This window comes from Typopeltis vanoorti, chromosome 9 (assembly GCF_054136105.1).
Source record: "Typopeltis vanoorti isolate ZY-2024b chromosome 9, IOZ_Tvanoo_1.0, whole genome shotgun sequence".
In the NCBI taxonomy this organism is placed as follows: domain Eukaryota; kingdom Metazoa; phylum Arthropoda; class Arachnida; order Uropygi; family Thelyphonidae; genus Typopeltis; species Typopeltis vanoorti.
The window spans coordinates 66282940-66303838 of record NC_143557.1 but is presented as its reverse complement, the minus strand read 5'-3'; the positions used below and the strand labels follow the sequence as shown (position 1 = coordinate 66303838).

The following is a 20899-nucleotide window of genomic DNA, read 5'->3' as shown; positions in this document are numbered from 1 at the left end:
GCAGGTGGGCATGATAGTTTGCAGAAAAAAAGCAGAAAAGTCCAATGTGTAGAGAGATCTAATAAGTGACTTTCAAATGTCATATAAAATCATTCCTGGGTTTCTGTTGAGAGTGCCTTGTGAGTAGATTGCCATCATAGCCTCTTTGATGTTGCTGGCACTGAAGTTGTCTTCTATGTAAGGCATGCAGCTCTTGTCCCATTCAGTGTTGTGGTGACAGTGGGAGAGGAATGCCAGGACTGAGTTGTCTTCTCTGTTATTATTGACATCTCCAATATGCTCCTTTTGCCATATTTCTTAACTTCTAGATGTTTGCCTATGTAAGTAAGGCCACAAGAACATGGAATATTGTAAACTCCAGGATGTTTGTTGATAGGGTTGTGGTCCATAGGTGAGCGTGATGAAGTTTGTACAGTCATAGTGGGTTTGAAAGCCACTCTTATGTCATCAGATTTGAGAAGATTGGCAATTTTTAGAGAAAGTCTCTAAAATTTTCTAAAAACTCTAATATCTGTGGTCTCTAGTCTTTGATAAAGTGCTGTATTTCTAACCCAACTCTCAGATCTTTAACTTAAAACTCGTTTGAACACTGTGTTGAATACTGCTAGTTTAAGTGATTTGGCTAATTGCTCTCTTATTCATATAAATTTATTCAGCTGGCTCCCTAACAAACCAAGTGTGCTTATTCTGTTGTCTGTTTCCAGATTGAACTTGTCAACTTGAGAACCTGCAAAACTTTCCAGAGTGATTCGGATAACGTAAAAAAACAGTGCAAGAATGAGAGAGTTTCTGAAATGAAGGAAAGAGTGTTGTATGGTGACTCGTTATTAAGAGGGGTGATAGATGGCAGTGTAACTAAATCGTACTTACCGGGTGCGAAATTTAAGGATGTAAGTGAGAGTATTAGAGTGCAAAAACAGAGGGTGAAAGAATTAATAATTGTGGCGGGTACAAATGAATTGAAAGGTGATAAATTTTTTATGAGAGAGGACTTGAAAGTATTGTTAAAGGTAGCGAAAGAAAAGAGTGACAGAGTTAGAATGGTTAGTCTGTTGCTGCGGTATGACAGAGAGGAGTTGAGGAGGAGGGCCATAATTGCAAATGACATTATGCATAGGTTATGCAGACGGTGTGGTGTGGAATTCGTGGACATGTGGAATGGGTTTGAAGGGCGAAAGGACTTATACAAGATGGATGGCCTGCATTTGAATGGACTTGGTGTGCGGAGACTGGAAAGAGTGTTGCTGAATGAAGTGAAAATGGATGTGCAAAACCAGGGAAACTAGAACTACCAAGGGGGGGGGGGAATGGATATGCAGACATCAGTGAGACAGATGAGTGTAAGAATGTATATAATGTACCCGAGCCAGCACTAGGGACAAAAAATGGGAATGGATCTTTTAGAATAACGTATCAATATAGGGGTGGGACTAAGGGATCACTGCATTTCATGTATACTAATGCCAGGAGTATTAGGAACAAGAAGGAAGAATTTTTGGCCTTGATTGGCTCTTCCTGGCCACAGGTTATTGGCATTAGTGAAACATGGCTGACAGAAGAAGAAGATATAGTTAGTGGGATAGAATGTGTAGGTTATAGTGTGTTTAGGAGGGACAGAGAGAATAAAATGGGGGGAGGGGTATTATTGATGATAGCTGATGAACTGCAGCCAAGGAGAATTGAAGTTGTATCGCAGGATAGTGAAAGGAGCTCATTTGAGGCTATTTGGTGTGAGATTGAGACTGGCAGAATAAAATATACAGTTGGGTGCTGCTATAGACCAGGTGATGGAATAGATGGTGGAGATAGTATGCATAGGGAAATTGATGAAATGAGTGGAAGGAGGGTAATTATTATGGGGGATTTCAACTATGGTAACATTCATTGGAAGGAGGAGAGGACACATGTGAGGAAGGAAAAGGATTTTATTCAATTATTAAGGGATAACTATCTGAGACAGCATGTAATTGAAAATACTAGGGGTGTGAGAGTGTTTGACCTGGTAATAGCATCTGAGAGTTTGACTGTAATGAATATGACCATGTTGCCACCTATTGGTGAGAGTGATCATAAGGTCTTGACCTGGGAGGTGGCTAAAGGTGTGGAATTTTCGATTAAGACAGGGTATATGTGGAATTACCGTGCTGGCAAGTATGACAAGCTTAGGAGATTGCTTGGATCAGTGCCATGGCATGTACAACTGCAAGGGCTGGACGTCGATAGAGCATGGGAAGTGGTCAAGGAGCATTTACAGGAGGTAATGGCTGATTGTATACCTAGGGTCCGAATAGTAAAACAAGTAGAGGTTAAATGGATGAATAACACCATTAAGCTTGAGCTGCAAAAAAAGAAACAACTGTGGAGGGAATTTAAAGAAAGGGGTGACCTGCAGGCACACGAACGATATAAAGTGCAGGCCAGAAAGGTACCGAGTGTGGTAAAAAAAGCAAAAGTGGATTATGAAAGGAAACTAGCTTTGCAAGCAAAAGAGAATCCAAAACAGTTCTTTCAATATGCTGCAAGCAAGAAAAAAACTGTACACGGAAAAATGATTTTAAGGAATGACTATGGTAAGGAGGTCACTGAATCAGTCGATATAGTGGAGTTACTGAGCGCGCACTTTGCAAAAGCATATCATCCAGGTGGTGACATTGAAAAAATGAAGGAACCATTAGTTTATACGGGAATAGTGATGAATGAAGTGGAGGTGACTAGTCTATTACAGAACCTTAATGTGAACACATCTGTGGGATTGGATGGTATACCGGCACGGGTCTTGCGTGAAGCGGCTAAAGAATTATCAGTGCCCTTGACCATGTTGTTTAATCTGAGTCTCAGGTCTGGCTTAGTCCCGAAGGTGTGGAAAGAGGGGAAAATAGTTTCACTGCATAAAGGAGGATCCAAGACTACGGTTGCAAATTACCGACCGATCAGCATATCAGGAGTCGTTGTCAAGGTCTTAGAGAAAGTAGTCAAGGGAAAAATACAGGAATGGATTGATGAAAACGAGATACTGTACAGGGGACAGCATGGCTTTGTGAAGGGTAGATCATGCTTCAGTAACTTGCTCAAGTTTTATAACAAGGTGACGGCTGAACTGGATAAGGGAAATGGGTTTACAGTGATACTGCTGGACCTGGCAAAGGCGTTTGACAGGATACCACATGAAATACTAATCCGTAAACTACAACATATGGGAATGGATATAGGGTTGGTGAGGCGGATAGGTGGTTGGTTAATGGAGAGATATCAAAGAGTAGTTTATTCAGGAGTAGAGTCCAAAAGACGGCCTGTGACTAGTGGTGTTCCGCAGGGTTCTGTTCTTGGACCACTGCTGTTTAATCTGTTCATTAACGATATAGGGAAGGATCTAAGTGGAACAATTCATTTGTTCGCTGATGATGCAAAGTTGGGTAGGGCAATAGTGAATGCAGAAGATGTCATAGTCTTGCAAGATGACTTAGATAGATTGGAGTTCTGGGCTAAGGAGAATGGATGTCAATTTAATGTGACAAAATGTAAGGTTATGCATTTTGGGGTGAAAAGATTAGCAGCAGTATACCACATTGGTGGAACTGTACTCCAAGAGATTGATGAGGCCAGGGACTTGGGAGTGTTGGTGGATAGGGAGATGAAGTTTAGGGGGCACACTGCAAAAGTAGCTAAATCAGCTCATCAACTCACTTGGTTGTTGAAAAACACCTTGACGAGCAGAGACAAGCAAGTTATTGTACCTCTGTACCAAGCCTTGTTAAGACCTCATCTCGACTACTGTGCCCAGATTTGGTCACCTCGGTTCCTTCTTGACGGGGAGGAGGTGGAGAGGATCCAGAGGCGAGTGACTAAGATGATAACAGGTCTATGGAATGAACCATATGAGAACGGGTTGAAGATTTGTGAGTTGCAGAAACTAGTTGATAGGCAGAGGAGGGGAGATATGATTGAGACATTCAAATTGCTAAAGGGATTCTATAGGATTAATTCAGAGGATATTTTTGAGATCAGGACTGGTGGTGGGAGAACTAGAGGACACCTATGGAAGCTGGGCAAGAGTGTGGTTAGCAGGGGTGTTAGAGCTGGGTTCTTTACTTTTAGAGTGGTAAATGAGTGGAATAAGCTGCCAGAGTCTGTTGTGGGTGCTATGACAGTGAACGAGTTCAAGACAAGGTATGATAGATACTGTGAGAATGTAATCGCATAGTTGTGTGGACATGATGTTTAGGGCCTCCCTCGATGAGTCTAAGGACTCCTGGAGTCGCCCGAAATAATAATAATAATAATAACTTCACTAAAAACTGTGCCTAAATAGCTGAAATATTTTACTTGTTCTGTAAGTTCTCCATTGAAAATCAGATTAAATTTTCTATGTTCCTGCCTATTTTCATAGTTTGATGTTTTTATTGCTGATATTCATGCCAAATTTGTTACAGCTGTTATTCAATTTAGTTAGTGAATCCAGGAGACTTGCACTGGATGTGTTTAGGAGTACAGTATCATCTACATGAAGCATAGAGCTAAGTTTCATAATCTCTAATTCTCATATCAGGTTTAATGCCACTTTCTTTCGTAATGTTAATCCATATAGATGAATAAGAGTGGCAATAATGTTGCAGCCTTGTATTACACCTGACTTTATAACACACCAAACCATCTTCCTGTATTTTCTTCAATTCTAACTGCTGACTTACAGCTTAATTATAGATTTGGTATTGCCCAATATAATGTTCCATTTACCCCATTAACTGTAGTGTTTTTTTTTTATTATTATTATTATTATTATTATTATTATTATCATCATCCAGGCCTCCATGGAGTCAAAAGACTTATTGTGGGAGGTCATTTTTAGGAAACACAAAGTTTATCATACCACTCCTTCAACCCATTGACTGTTCTCGCTCCAACCACTCACAGGCAATGCATTCAATCATCCTCCACACAAAGAAACCACTCCTTGCCCTCTTGCGCATTGCCACCTTTCATAACTTCCAGGGATGGCCCCTTTTCATCGCTCCTTCCCATCATTCCACCAAGTGAAAAAAACAATGTCTATCCTGTAACTGCCTCTCAACAGTTTAAAAGTCTCGATCATATCACCTCTCTTTCTTCTATCCACCAAACTCTGCAGTCAACATTTCCTCAGTCGATCCTCATAACTCATATTGTACAGTCCTGGAACCATCTTTGTTATCTGCCTCTGTACCCTTTCCAGTCAGTTTACCCCTTTCAAATCCTGGGGACCAAATCTGAGAACAATAGTCTAAGTGTGGTCTGATCAGGGTCTTATACAACAGAATGATAACTCTTTTATCTCTGCAGGTCAGTGTCCTTCTCAGTATACAAGGTAAAGGTAACCCAGCAATCCTCTGGGTTACCTTTGCCACCTTTGCAATGTATTCCCTGAATTTCAGTTTTTTATCAGTCATCACCCCCAGATCTCTTGCCTCCCCCTACTTTCTCCAGTACAGTTCCTCCAATCGAGTATGCAGCCTACCATCGATGCATCCCAAACTTCAAGACTTTACATTTTGCTGCATTAAGTCGATACTCCCCATTCATTTGTCCATCTGTCTAGTTTATTCAAATCCTCATGCAGGGCTGCCACATTTGCACTGTTACTGATAACTCTTCCCAGCTTCACATCATCTGCAAACAACTGAATGTCCCCTTTCAATCCATTGACAATATCATTGATATAAAGATTGAACAAGACAGGTCCCAGTACTGAGCCCTATGAAACCCCACTTGTAACCTTCTGCTTCCTTGATATTGCCCCACCATACACAACTCTGATACCTATCAGTCAGCCAATCTGACATCCAGACCCATGTGCTACAACTTGAATATCAGCTTATCATGTACCACCCTGTCAAACGCCTTTTGTAAAATCAAAAAAAATGGCAGTATATGCCTTTCCCTCCTCAACTGTTCTTGTAACTTTATTATAAAAGGCAATCATGTTACTAAAGCAAGAGCGTCCCTTAACAAATCCATGTTGATTCTCACAGATAACATTACTGTCACTGCCCAACACTGTATATAATCCCTCACTAATTTCTCCAAGACCTTAACAACTACTGATGACACACAAACATTCCTATAATTAGACACTTCCAGTCTGCTACTGCCCATATGCAGTGGCACTACCTTACCTTCCTTCCATTCCCTGGGTCCCTTTTCCACAGCCAGACTTTTATTGAAAAGCCAGATCAACGGAGCTGTCAGTTCTTTACCACATTCTCTCAAAACCTGTGGTGAAATACCATCCAGTCCAACAGCTTTATTGGTATCCAGAGTAGTCTGTATTTGGAACAGACTCTCCTCTTGCACCTCTATGCCCTGAACCTGCCCTATCTGTCTAGTATTAAAACCTCATCCAGGATGAAATACTCCACTAAAATGTTTATTAAACAACTCCACTATGTCGTCTGCATCAGTCACTCTATTCCCATTTTTTTCCCACAATGTCATTCTTCCACAATCGTTTCTCTGCTTACTGGCCCCATAGCTAAAAAATTCCCTAGGATTTCCTTTGGATCTTAGTGACAATCTCTTCTCATATTCCAGTTTTGCCTTCCTCGCCATTCTGGTCACTCTCCTGGCCTGCGTCTTATATTCTTCATGTATCTGTCCCCCCCCCCTCTCCTTATATCTCTTCCATAATCTCTTTTTCAACTGCAGTTCCTGTTTGATATCGTTTGTCATCCACTTTTCACCAAGTTGTGTCCACTTCTTCACCCGTGGAATACAGATTACTATTGCTGCTAACAAATATTCTTTCACAATTTTCCAAGCACTAATGATATCCTGGCCTTCCAATTTTGCCCTCCATGGAACTGCCCCTAGTTGATACCTAAGACTATTATAATCACCTGCCTTATAATTCCACAAACGTTCCCTTTTCTTTGATACACCTACATGTCTGTTCATCTTCCAAGTCGAGACCACATGGTCACCCTCTCCAACTGGTGGGAGACATGTCATCTCAGTTATTATCAGCTCTTCTGATGCTATGACCAAATCCAAAACTCATGAATCTCTTGTTCCCTCTATTACATGCTGCCGAAGACATTTGTCCCTCAAGAATTCCAGAAATTTTATCCCCTTCTTACTACTTGCATTTTCCTCTTCCCAGGTTATACTGCTGTAGTTAAAATCTCCCATGCCAATCATTCTTCATGCACTTGCCAAGCTCAACTTCCTAAACATCTCCTGGTCCCTATTCTCTGTACTCCCTGGTTTATAGCAACACCTCACTAAATATCCTGTCTTGGCCATTTCTACCTCATACCATATGCTTTCAAAACCATTTGTGTCACTACCTTCCAAAGCCTCACTCTTAGAGGATATGTCATCAATTATCATAAGCAGTACACCACCACGCTTTCCTTTCCTATCCTGTCGAAAAATGCTGTGCCCTGCCACTTCAATTCTGGTTATTATATCATCCTCTGTCAACCATGTGTCAGAGATCCCAATAATCTTTGTCCAGGTTGATGTTATCAGTGCCACCAATTCATCTCCTTTATTTCGGATACTCCTGGCATTAGTATAGAGCATAAAAATGTCACTGCTTCTGTACCTATCATCGTCCACTCTCAACCCCCCACCCTCAGGCTCAATGTTATCGAATGTCATTCCCCTTTCCACAAGAAGCCACCCCCGCCACCATCCACCCTGGGAGTTCTAGTTTCCCTGCATTGACACACAGACTTGTTCAGAAAACAGCAATCTTTCCAGATGCCTTCGTCCTTCCTCATTCAAATGCAAGCAGTCTCTAGCATATTTTGAAAAACTTTTCCCTGTCAATCTTGTCATCTGCCATTTCGATGTCTACAAAGTTTAAGTACAGATCCTTGTCATATTTCCATGATTTCTCAACTATTTGTCATAAAGTGAAAATCTGATTCTAACAACCTTATTTTAGCTTGAACATAGCTTGCTATTTTCCCATTCCTATTCCTCCCTATTCGCGAATGTCCCACTCAAAGAATATTTAGAGCTAATCCAAGCTAAATTTCCTCCCGATATCTCAGCCCTATTTCAGTTCACAATGAAATCAGGCTATTTTGTTTGGCAAGGAAAATTCTACAAACAAATTAAGGGGACAGCCCTGGGTTCTCCACTCTCCCCACCCTTGGCCACTTTTATATGGAGACTTTTGAAAAAAAAGCCTTGCACTCTGCCCCACAAAAACCAACCGTTTGGCTTCGCTATGTAGATGATGTATTCGCTATTTGGCCGCATGGCTCCGATGCAATCCTCGCCTTCTTAACCCACCTAAACAACCAACACCCCAGAATCAAATTCACCCTGGAAGAAGAAAAAAACAACTGCATTCCTTTCTTAGACACACTAGTCACATGCCAGCCTGATGGAACCTTGCTTTTCTCAATATATAGAAAACCCACCCATACAGGCAGATACATTCACCAACAATCCCACCACCCCTCCTCACAACAATATGGAGTCATTAAGACACTACACAACAGGGCTAAACTTATCTGCTCGAATGACAATGCCCTAACCACAGAACTAAACCACATTCTCAACACTTTCTCAGCCAATGGCTATCCCCCCCAAAAAATCCAAAAAATATTGAAACCAGTAAACCACAATCCCCCACCCTCTCACTACAAGGATTACTCTAAATCCATCACCATACCCTATATCCGAGGCACCTCAGAAAAAATCACAAAAATCCTAAAAAAACATAACTTCTTGTTACAGACCATATAAAAAATTGGCATCCCTTATCCGCTCTACTAAAGACCATCCTTCCTACCTGGTGTATACCAGGTCCCTTGCAGTTGTAAGCTGTCCTACTTTGGCCAAACAGGCAGGACAGCAAATATCAGAATTTCAGAACACAAGGACTACATCCGGTTTTACCAATACAGCCACTCGGGTCTTGCTGACCATGCTCTGGATACCTGCCATAGAATACGGTGGAAAAAAGCCAGGATAATACACTGTAGCAAATACAGATATGAAAGGCTTTTCATGGAATCAGCTTCAGCCCTAAGAAACAATCCAAACCTCAACAAATTTGGCTGCATGAGACTTCCTCAAATTTGGGAAACCTACATCAGAAGACCTTCAGCCCAATCGCCCAAGAATACCAGCATTGCCCGCTAGAGGGCACCATCAGGACTTTAGGAGAAATGACGAGCTTCCTACTTCTTCCTCACTTACTGTTTGTTGTGCCTGCGTGCACGTGTCTTGTACTTAAGTTCTTGAAAATGGCAACGTGACATTGCTGAAATATAGAAATATATTAAAATTTAATTTTAATGTATATCCTAGTACGTTGTAATTTCCTTAAATTATATAGTGAAAATGCATAACCAACGTCTAAGCCTTTCTACAAGAATTGCTATTTTCCCAGTTTCTCTTCTGCAATTTTTCTCAGCTTTTGAAAGATACTTGCATAAATCTTACTTGGAATTTTCAGCTTTATTTCCTTTTTTTTTTTTATAGATGGGAACTATATATACTTCTGTTTGTATTTTTCTTGAAAATTTTCTACTGCAGCAGTTCTGTCACTGCTTGTTTCATTTAAGTCTTTCAAAGTAATTACAGTACTCTTTCCTCCATTTCTAAGTGTTTTTTTTTTTTTTTTTTAATAGTCTCCAACATTTTTCCAACTTCCTGATATTTATTTTCTATATTCTTACCAGTCTTTCCATGATTTTTGTTTAGCTACCTTTTACATATAGCTTAGCTCTCTTATATTTCTGTCTGTATTTCTTTTTGGGCATCTGCTGACTTATTTGCTAGTAACTTTCAGTATGCTTTCTTCTTTTTTGGACTGCTCCTTTAACTTCTTGTGTCCACTATGGCATTCTTATTTTTCTATCCTTGCAGGCACTTCATCACATGCCTCACTAGCTGAATCAATAAATTTTCTTCAGATTTGGCCACTGAGACCCCAAGGCTTGGTTCTTGTGTTTGAACTGTTTCATTCTTTCTTCAATAATGTTTTATAGTTGAGTGTACAATTTACCTTTAAAAGCTGTTTGACTTTAATTATTTTTAAAATTTCTTACATACTGTTCTTTTCAGTGTGATATTCAGTTTTATCCTAATTATAACTAAGTGATGTCACTTTCAATTTCAAATCCTTTGAATTATTCATAATACACTCTTGTGTCTTCAACCAGCATGAAGATGTCACTATCAACAATGATATAGTCAATGTCTTTTCTTATTTCTTGTATCTTCTCTCCACATGAACTCAAGCATATCTTTATCTTGGAACACAGTGTTAGTAATGATTAATCCACATTCATAGCAGAAATCCAGCATGATACTTGCCATTATTATTATCCTTGCCCTTTTCTTCAAATTTTTCCAAACTATATAGTAGGGTAGTAAGCACCTAGGTACGACTGTGGTGAGATAAGGCGGAGAGCAAGGATTATGAATGGTATGTTGGCTGAAATTTGTGAGGAGAGGGGAGTACAATTTGTTAATATGTGGAATGAGTTTGAAGGATGAAGTGAACTGTATGGGAGCAATGGAATGCATTTGAGTGGTTATGGTGCGAGTCATTTGGAGAGACTGTTGCTGGAAGGTAGAGAAGAGAGCATAGAGAATGGATCAGATCAAGTGGGAAGTGATGTGGAGGAGCAGAAGAGTACAACAGGAGAGATTGAAGAGGTGGTTATAAATGAGGAAGTACGTGGCATGAGTATGGAAAATGAGAGAATAGGTGTGCCAGATGAACAGGGAAATGGCGAGGCTCAGGGTGGACAGGGGTACATAGCGTGAGAAAGAGGATGCTCCAAGAGGATTTGAGAGCATGTGTGGAAAGGAATGGATTGACCTGGGATCAAGAGGAAACAGTTGGAATTGAAAAGGGGTTCTAAAATGAATAAGCAGAAAGGGAAATGGCCCCAGTCGAGCATGGAGAGATCACATCGAATGAGTGGAACTAGCTGTAGATCCAGGAATGAGCCATTGTGTTTATATACAAATGCTAGAAGTGTAAGAAACAAGGCAGATGAAATGGTTGCACTAATTGAGTCTGTTCACCCAAAAATTGTTGGAATAAGTGAGATATGGTTAGATGAGGAAGACATCCTAACAGGAATAGAGATGGAAGGATATGACGTGTTTCGTGAGGATAGAAGGGGTAAAAAGGGAGGGGTAGTGCTATTGATTATAGAGAAAGAGTTATGTCTATACAAAGTAGAGATGCAAGAGGGAAATAGTGCCAGTGGTTTTGAGACAGTATGGTGTGAGATAGAGGTAAATGGAATGAAATACTTGGTTGGATGTTGTTATAGACCAGGAAATGTGGACGGTGGTGATAATGAAATGTACAATCAAATTAGCCAAGCAAATAAGAAAAGGGTGATCATTATGGGTGATTTTAATTATGGCAATATAGACTGGAATGATGAGATAGCAACTGGAAGTAAAGAAAACGAGTTTCTTGAGTTTTTGATGGATAACTACCTCAGAGAGTATGTAACATAGGGCATGTGAGGATGGAGGGTCTTGGATTTGGTCATCTCATCAGGGGATGTAATTATAAATGAAGTGTCAAATCACCCACCAATTGGTGAGAGTGACCATGAGGTGATTACCTGCGTCGTTGTCAGCAGTGCGAGGACCTCTGTAAGAAAAGGTTATGTGTAACTACAAAGGGGAAGGGATTATGAAGATCTCAGGAGATTGCTTGATGGTGTAGCATGGAATGAGGAGTTAGTTGGAAAAGAGATCAATGCAGCTTGGGGGATTTTCAAAAACTCTAGTAGATGCAATGTCTAAATGTGTTCCAAGGGTGAGAAGGTTAAATAAGGTAGGTGTAAAATGGATGAACAAAGAGATTAAGCATGTGGTACAGAAAAAAAAAGGGCATTATGGAGGCAGCATAAGAGAAGTGTAAATAACCAATTCCATGAGGACTACAAAGACCAGGCAAGGTGGGTGACTTGGTTGGTGAGGGTAGCTAAAGAGAGGTATTAACAGCAGTTAGCTAATGAAGCCAAAAAGAATCCTAAGGAGTTGTTTCGATATGTAGCCAGCAAAAGAAAGAATGATTATGGAAGGATGACATTGATTGGAGAAAATGGTATAAAGACAGCTGTTGCAGAAGGTGTGGCAGAGATACTTAATGAGCAGTTCATAAAGGTCTTTCAATCTTGTGAATGTGACTTCATGGAGAGATTGAGAGCAGTTGATGATGGGGAAGAGCGACTGACTGTAAGTGAGTAAGAGGAGTATGGGGAGTTGAGCAAACTAGATGTAAATAAGGCTGTGAGACTTGATAATATATCACCACATATTCTGAAGGAATGTGCCATGGAGTTGATGCCAGCCTTGACATATTTTTTTAATATGAGTCTTGCACTGGGTAAAGTTCCTAAGGAGTGGAAGGAGGGGAAAGATTGTGTCACTTCATAAAGGAGGTGATGGAACTCAAGCATCAAACTATAGGCCTATCTGTGTGTCAGATGTTGTGGTTAAGTTGTTGGAGAAGCTTGTGAGAACTAGGATTCAGAATTGGGTTGACAACAATGGTATTATCTTTGATGGACAGCATGGATTTGCTAAAAGGAGGTTATGTTTTAGTAATCTACTTACTTATTACAATAAGGTGACTGCTTCCATGGACAGAGGAGAAGGATACACAGTAATATATTTAGATTTTGCAAAGGCTTTTGATAGATTACTGCACGAAAAGTTGATAGTCAAACTGGAGTGGATGGGATTGGATATTAGATTGGTGCATTGGATTGGAGACTGGCTATCTGATAGGTATCAACAAGTTGTGTTATGTGGGGGAGCGATATCCAGGAAAAGGAAAGTTACTAGTGGTGTGCCTCAGGGGTCTGTTTTAGGTCCATTGCTGTTTAACTTGTATATTAATATTGGTGAAGATTTGGATGGAGATATTCACTTGTTTGCAGATGATGCAAAGTTGGGACGAACCATGAAGAGTAGAGAGGATGTTGTGGAATTACAAAAAGACTTGAATAAATTGAGTGATTGGGCATGCATGGGAATTGGGATGCGAGTTCAATGTTTCAAAATGTAAAGTTTTAAAATTTGGGAAACAAAGATGGGATGCAGAATTTATGCTTGGTGAGGATATATTGTCAGAGGTGGAGGAAATAAGAGATCTGGTGGTGATAGTGGGTAAGGATCTGAAATTTAGGGGACACATAGCCAAGATTGTGAAGACAACACAAAGGCTTCTGGGAATGATGCGGAGGATGCTGACTTGTAGAAGTAGGGAGATTCTTGTTCCATTGTATAAGGCTTTGATTAGGCCACACATGGACTATTGTGTCCAGATTTGGTCACCTGGGTTTCAGAAGGATGAAAAGATGTTGGATAGGATCCAGAGGTGACTGACTAAGCTAGTTTCTGACCTCTGGAATGTCGAGTATGAGGAAAGATTGAAAAGATGCAATTTGCAGAGTCTGGTGGACAGGAGGAAGAGGGGGAGATATGATAGAGACCTTCAAGTTAGTAATGGGTTGTTATAGGATCAATGTTGGAGAGGTTCTACAGAAAATAATGGGATATCAGGTGTGAACCTGAGGTCGTCCCTGGAAGCTGTATAAGGAGAGTGTGCATAGGGGAGTGAGAAGCAGGTTTTTTTCATGCAGAGTTGTGAATGATTGGAATGCTTGCCTTAGAGTGTGGTGTCTGTAGAGAATTTGAGTGTGTTTAAAGCATGGTATGATGAACCGTATGTTTGATAAAAGGACCTCCTAGGTGAGTCTTTGACTCCATGAGATTTTGTGTAATAATAATATCTATTTTTCTGAAATTCACTTCCTACTTTGTGGTTCAGATTTCCAACATGCTAATTTTTCGATTTTTCTTTATGAGATGCCTGCTCTAGTGACTTGAAAAATTCCTCCACTTCTTCTTTAGAAGAACCTTCTAAAGAAGGATGTGGAAATCGTGAAGCTTCTGCTATAATTTGCACATGCAGGATGAAAAACCTAGAGTTTCCAGGTGAAAAACCCTGCTACCTCCATAGGAGATCGGCTAACTCACCTTCAATTGAAAAAATCCTTATAAAGATTCCTCCCATCACAAGGAGAATCGAACTTGGGCCTTTTCCAATCAGAGGATGTAACGTACTGTCATTCTTCCACTTGTGCTACTGAGGTTTTTATATTTATATGAAGCAATATATAACTTATGTTTAAGTTAGTAGTTAGTATTGAACTGCTCTGGTGGAAAGCAAATGTGCATCTATCTCCACTGTTATTCATCTTCTATATAGATCACATTATGAAGGACACTGAATCTGATAACACAATTGGAGATATTCAACTCCGCTCTTTTCTTTATGCAAATGATGTTACATCCATAAACAATTTCAATACAAAATGAGGCTTTGGGACTCTTTACTTTTATTGAATAATAGCTTTAATAAATTTGGTATGAAAATTAGCAATGAAGATACTTTAGAAATAGACAGAAATGTTTAAAAAAAAAAAAACATCAGTTGTATTCTTGGTGGAGAACTTACAAAGCTAGTAACATATTTCAGCTATTAATATACAATTTTTAGTGAAGATGGTAAATTAAATATGAAGTAGGTAACAGAATAAAAACCTCTGCAGCTCAGTACCGACAATGACCTTTGTTCGGAAAAACCTGGATTCGAATTCCATTCAGAAGGATGCACAGAATTTTTATAAGGGCTTTTAAACTGAAGATGAATTAGTTGGTCTCATATGGAGATAGCGGGGGGGTTATCCTGTCAGACATTTAAATTTTATTCCACAAAACCAGAAACTGACCAGACGAATACATGCAATTCACAGATATAATACAAGAGCATCATAGACTTAATTGCTTCTGCTGTAATCCCAAAGAAGTAGTCAATTCTCATGGTAAGTGGTCTGATTGTTTTTTCTTCAAACATCCTTCCCATCCATGCAAGCTCCTTTCATCATCCTCAACAAAAAGTGAGAATTATCACAACCTTAATGTGAACCATTCTTCAAGATTAATTAAAGATTCTGAAACAAAAAAGAAAGATGAACTTAATCATTTGTTCCCAGTTTTTTTTCAAAATGGCTACTTGAAAAAGTAACTAAATAATCTTTGAGAAACCAACTTGTATAATTACAAAAATAAATTATAGAGTAAGAAAACGGTACCTTTTATATTCACAGGCTGTTATGACATGTTTAGGCACTTTGTAAAGCAAGTCAGCATTAGAACTGAATTAAATCTGTTCACATCCCACATGATTTTCTACATTTGCCAAAACACTATTCCATTTGAAATGCTCTTGGGTTTATAAAATTTCATGTACCTGCAGCAAAACTTACATTGGATATACTGGAAGAAGTTTTGAGGTCTGCAAGAAAGAACACCTGGACAATGTCAGATATATTAAGAAAATGACAGATAAAAGTGGTCTTCCTGCACACATTTTCTCAGAATATTATAGAAAGGATTGGTTGTCTGCCCAATACCTTACCTAGAAGATAATCTCTTTTTTTAAGGATGTTTAAGGAATCCTCTGAAGTGATAAGATCGCATTGCACCTTAAACAGGAACTAAGACCTTATACTTTGTGACATTTGGAAGTCTCTTATACATTTATATCTTATCAAAATTTCTCTGTAGTGGCCAAAGAGCAGTTTCTGCTCTTTGGCCACTACAGAGAAAAAACTCTTTCTCTGGTCTGAGACAGCCCCCCCCCCCCCACACACACACAACTTGGTGGTGGGTTTTGGACAATCAATCTATTATCTATCCACATCTCCCTAACCCCTTGTATACCTGCCTACTCTATAGCAACGTCTTTGTATAGTCCAAGAATATTACTGTACAGGACTCCTTTTTTATTCAATACATTCATTACTTTTCATAAAATGCAAGTAGGTTGCTAAAGTAAGATATTTTTATAAATCCACAATGACCATCAAAGAATCCTGTGCCTCTTATCCTAGTCCTGTTCTGGTTATAAAAAGTCCAATATCTAGACTACAACTGCAGATATGCAGCCTGGTTTGTAATGGGAAACCTCTTCTTTATCACCACTCTTGTGCAGCAACAGCATTATTTTGTGTTCCTTCCACTCCTTTGGGATCCTACCCATTATGAGACTGCCAATAACAGTTAAGACTAGAGACAGTTGAGCTGGATAAGAAAACTGGCTACACCATGATGTTACTGGACTTTACAAAAACATTTGATGGATTGCTGCATCAAATCCTATTATGTAAGTTGGAGGAAATGGACATGAAGCTGGTGATATGAATGGCAGCGGATAATGGACATGAAGCTTCGCAATCCTCATACCCCCTCCCCCATTCCAAAGATCACTTACCACTTTAGTGAATTTTCTCTGGATCCTTCCTAATATAATCTCATCACTATGAAAAACAAGTGGCCAAATCTGTGCACAGTAATCCATGCAAGGCCTGATGTAACCTAAAGGTTTGTGGGTTACAAAGTTTAGTTGATAGCTGGAAACAAAGAGATATGATAGAAACATAATCTAAAAGGGTTTTATAGAGTTAGATGCTAAGGAAATCTTTCAATACATGATTGGATGGGAGGGAACAAGGAGTTGCACCTTGAAAATCGTAAGAATGTTGGTTAGCAAGAGTTTTCACTATTAGTTTTTAGACTCCATGGAAATGCCCATGTAATGATAACTTGCATATAGACCAGTAAAATGTGCAATTCTGCAATTGTGTGAGGCTTTTGGCTTTAGAATTCAATTGCATGATCTTGTAATGACTTGCTTCTTTAAGCTCTATTTCGATCTTTTGAAAGAACTTTGTTTCTTATTTTGTACTTGAGGATCTTAAAAAAAAAGTTTAGTATTTTCCCCCATAAGATGGCTGTTTGGCACCATTGCTTCATTTGACAGTTATTACTTCAGACATATAAGGCATTTGGGCTGAGGAGGAAGAGAATTATTGAGTCACATCTTGCAAATCTAGTGACTTTATCTTTATTCAAAAATTTGTCCATTATGATGGAGAGCATGTCTGGAAATTATTTGATTAATGATTCATAATTATATCCTTCCTGCATCTTCGTGTAATTTAAATAAACCTATCAAATATAGCAGACTTTCAGTTTGTAATTTAAAAAAAAACTAGCTGATCTGAATATATTAAAAGCAATTTATTAGTAATTAAACTAGTTCTTTCCAGAATGAACAGTCACTTTATGAGTAAGTCTCCTACAAACTCTTGTCTGTTAGTTATTGGGCTTTCTCAAATTAAAAAAAAAAAAAAAATCGCAAATACATCTGTTTATTATTGAATAACGTGATATTTATTTTCTATTTTACTGCTACAAGACATCTTACCCATCAGTGGCTTGACTACTGATGGCTTTATGCTATAAAAAAAATTCACATGCATAACATTTCATGCATGTGAAGTTTTTGTGTGTCCTCTGTAATTGCAGCACACAGCACTATTCTAGCTTGTTAGCACCATGGATGGGCTGAGGATTATATAATCTAAGAATCCTGCTATAAATATGCCCAATTAAAATTATGCATATTCATTGCTATTTATATTTGCCTAGTGAAAATAAAATAAAAAAAAAAACTTAAGTATATAGAAATAAGGGATCTTTAATATCTCCTATTTCTATGCATAATTTACTTTGCCCAAAATGAAGCCATATGGCTCTTTCTTTGATAATTGCTATTTATTAAAGATTTAATTTATATCAAGCATTTATTGCTTGTAGTTATTGTATTTTTAATTGTACAAATTAATTTTCATTAATTACTTTTTATTTATAAAATATAATTACATTACTTTGTTACATAATTTAGGTCCTCTTCATCACGTCTTTCTACAACACTACCATTTAAATCAGAAAAATCTTCAAGTAGCCAAAAAAGGCACAAATTTAGGCATTCTGGATCAATTCATGTTTTGTGTACTGATAAAGAAAAACAAAAATCTCAGATGTCATTTCGAAGAGCTCCATTGTTGCGTTCCAAGACTGTTCAACATGAATCTGACTTACCTCCACGTGAGGAAAAAATATACCAGGAAAAATCTCAAGGACCACTAATGACAGTCTGTCGAGAATGTAAAAGCATGGTGTGTCATATAATTTTAGCAAGCCGTAATAATGTTACTCCTCGACAAAGGAGAAAAAATCCCAAAAGCTGGTCACAGAAGAGAGCAGTTTCATGTGCTGCAGCAGCTTCTTGTATGTCTCCCGTTGTTGAGACCCCTCCCCATTCTCCTGATGAACTATCACCATTAGATATAACAGAAAGAAAAGTAAGGCATCACCTTTCATCTGTGGCTTGAAACTATTAAGGTAAATTTGAGATTTTACCTGAATTGGTAGAGGACAGAATTCTAAATTTAAATATAAATAACAATGCTGATTTAAGAAAAGAAAAAGTAGTAGCAAGTTATATCACAGTATTTTGTCTGTACAGTGTCTTATTAATATATAAAGTAAAATTAATGTATAGTAATAAAAAATTAGCATTATTTTGTATTTTCTAATATGATTTCCTGTGATATGTAAATCCCAGCCAACAATAGGATATACATAATATTGTTATACCATTTTTAATTTATTTCACATTTTCAAGCAGTTAATTAATATTCTTCAAATGCTTCTTTATCTGTATAATGACTTATTCAAATCAGTACAAAATTTATCAGTACAAAATTTGTATGTAGCTAAGGTAGCATTTAGTTTCTTCCTCCCATTGACAAATTCTTAATGTTGCATCAAACTGAATTCGTTCTCCAAGCAGGTTGTGCACTACATTTAGACATTGCAAACTCTTATCATTAGGAAACTATTTATTATAGTAACATTTTAAAATAAATGTGTTGTTTTCTACCAGAAGTAGAAATAGGCATTAACAACAACAAAAAGAAATTTGATACATTCATCACTAAATCAAAAATATGAACATTAAAATTAGTTCAGTTTTGCACGTTTATCCACAGTTATGCATATACTATTATCAGCTGCTCTTTTGTAGCCTAATTTCAATGTGTATGTGTCCATCTCTCTCTTAAAAGTATACATTATTTCATTGGATATTACGTTGCAGTAAATGTGTAGTTTACTAACTGAGAATATTGGGCTCCTATAATATCTGAAGGCAGTGACGTAACGAGGGTATGAAGCACCTGTGGCAAGTGCTTAATTTCCCCCCCCCCCAACCCAAAAATGACAAAATGTTATATGTTTTGCACCCAAACATAGTTGTGCCCATTGGGGGCGCCTTTTTTGCCAATCCCTCGGTATGGCATTGTCTGGAGGAATATGTTTGTAACAGATATAATTAATGATATGCACAGATAAATCAACTTCAAATGCATTGCAAATTATGCTATCATTTGTTTTTATTTTCTGTGGTTTATAGAGTTTATCCATTTTGCAATCAAATTTCAGTCATTAGTTTGTTGAAAAATTAATAAAATCGGTGCTGATGTATTCTTGCTCTCAACACATCAGCACACTGTTTAGAACACCCTTTTACCCTTTGATTCATGAAAACAATATTTAAAAAGCTGTACTAATGAAAACAGGTGATATTGGTATAAGAGGAATTTTATTTTTTAATGATACAAAGAGTCAAGAGTTTTGTTTCTTGTATATCAGTTGCACTCCATTGCAGGTAATTCCCTTGTGGTGAACATGCAACACTGATTTTTGAAATCTTATACTAACATTTTCTGTTCAGCAGTACAGTATAGTATTTAATTCATCTATTGTACAAAAATGTGGAATTCTTGTGTATAAGAGAAAGCATAAATAAAACTGAGGGGTTACTTGTTATGCTTCAGTGAGATCCCATGTTTATAGTATATAAACAAATTTAATGTTATGTAATAAGAAGAATAATAATGATGATGAGGAAAGGTTTTTTCCTGTTTGACACATATACAACTTATTTGCTATATCTTAAATACAGTTTCTTCACTTATTGCTTACTTATGATCAAAAAAAAAACAAAGTTGCATGACTGCTACTAAATTAAAATAGTATATTTGATAGCAACTGGTAGTATGTCAACTTTCTGACTTAATTTTCTTATTTAGTTTAAAGGTAGTAATGGAGGTCTTAACTTTCAAAGATTTTCGTAAAGTCTTAAATAAATGAACTAGATTTAATGTATAGCAAACAATGAATTTTAGTTAAGTGTCACATGTTACAGAAAAATTGTTCTTTAGATTAGATTTATTTAGAAAATGATTTATTACTGAAGACCATGAAATTAGCAGCAAATGTATATCATCAGTAATTTCCTCTTTGCTGCTAATTATTATTATTATTATTATTCAGGCCTCCATGGAGTCAAAAGACTCATCGTGGGAGGTCCCCCCCTAAGAAACACAAAGTCTATCATACCACTCCTTAAACTCATTGACTGTTCTCGCTCTCACTACTCCATCAGACAATGCATTCCATAGTTCAACCACCCTCCATGCAATGAAATCACTCCGCACCCTCTTGCTCACAGTTTCCTTTCGTAACTTCCACGGATGGCCTCTTGTCATCACTCCTTCCCGCTGTTCAACCAAGCGAAAGAACTCCCCAGTTCCAACCCTGTGACCACCTCTCAACAGTTTAAAAGTCTCAATCATATCACCTCTCCTCCTTCTATCCACCAAACTCTGCAGTCCACATTCTCTCAGCCGATCCTCATAACTATCATTGTACAGTTCTGAAACCATCTTTGTTATCTGCCTTTGTACCTTTCCACAGTTAATTTATCCCCTTCAAATCCTGGAGACCAAATCTGAGAACAATAGTCTAAGTGTGGTCTGATCAGAGACTTATACAATGGAACGATAACCCTTTTATCTCTGCAGATCAGCGTGCTTCTCATTATTGCCGCAATCCTCTGTTTTACCTTCACCACCTTTGTAATATGTCCCCTAAATTTCAGGTT

General features: G+C 38.1%; 1 protein-coding gene across 1 annotated transcript in view; it reads left to right on the top strand.

The window, feature by feature from the left end:
- LOC150103107 (protein spire homolog 1-like) overlaps nt 1-18284 on the top strand; it is a 298045-nt gene extending 279761 nt beyond the window's left edge. The window contains exon 15 of the mRNA XM_090398095.1: nt 17795-18284. Coding sequence (XP_090254221.1) covers nt 17795-18284 — 490 coding nt within the window. The remainder of the gene's footprint in view (nt 1-17794) is intronic.
- Nucleotides 18285-20899: the final 2615 nt, after the last annotated feature.